The sequence below is a fragment of the Buceros rhinoceros genome, unplaced genomic scaffold, assembly GCF_000710305.1.
Source record: "Buceros rhinoceros silvestris isolate BGI_N320 unplaced genomic scaffold, ASM71030v1 scaffold34903, whole genome shotgun sequence".
In the NCBI taxonomy this organism is placed as follows: domain Eukaryota; kingdom Metazoa; phylum Chordata; class Aves; order Bucerotiformes; family Bucerotidae; genus Buceros; species Buceros rhinoceros.
This window is the reverse complement of record NW_010402411.1, coordinates 1,667-1,928: the sequence shown is the minus strand read 5'-3', so window position 1 is coordinate 1,928 and position 262 is coordinate 1,667. Positions and strand designations below refer to the sequence as shown.

At 69.1% G+C, this 262-nt stretch overlaps 1 protein-coding gene across 1 annotated transcript in view; it reads right to left on the bottom strand.

Moving 5' to 3' along the window:
- Positions 1 to 6: 6 nt before the first annotated feature.
- CHST3 (carbohydrate (chondroitin 6) sulfotransferase 3) overlaps positions 7 to 262 on the bottom strand; it is a gene marked incomplete at its 3' end in the record, with an annotated part of 1,273 nt that continues 1,017 nt past the window's right edge. Inside the window, exon 3 of the mRNA XM_010132635.1 lies at positions 7 to 260. Within this exon, the coding sequence (XP_010130937.1) occupies positions 7 to 260 (254 nt within the window). The remainder of the gene's footprint in view (positions 261 to 262) is intronic.

Below are 262 nucleotides of genomic sequence, written 5' to 3'. Positions count from 1 at the left end.
GCCAGCCTGGCCGCCGCAGCCCCAGCTCAGCCGACAGACGGATGCTCTCGCAGTTGCCCCGCAACCGCTGCACCTCCTCCTCGCGGAGGGGAGCCTCCCCTTCCGATGCCCACTTCTTCCAGGTTTCATACTTGCCAGAGAAGGCCACCATGCGGGAGGCCAGGACAGCCCGGGGGTCCCGCACCAGCTGGATGATGCGCATGTCCAGCCGAGGGTCCTCCACCAGTGGCTGGAGGGACTCCCGCTGCCGGAGGCGCACCGT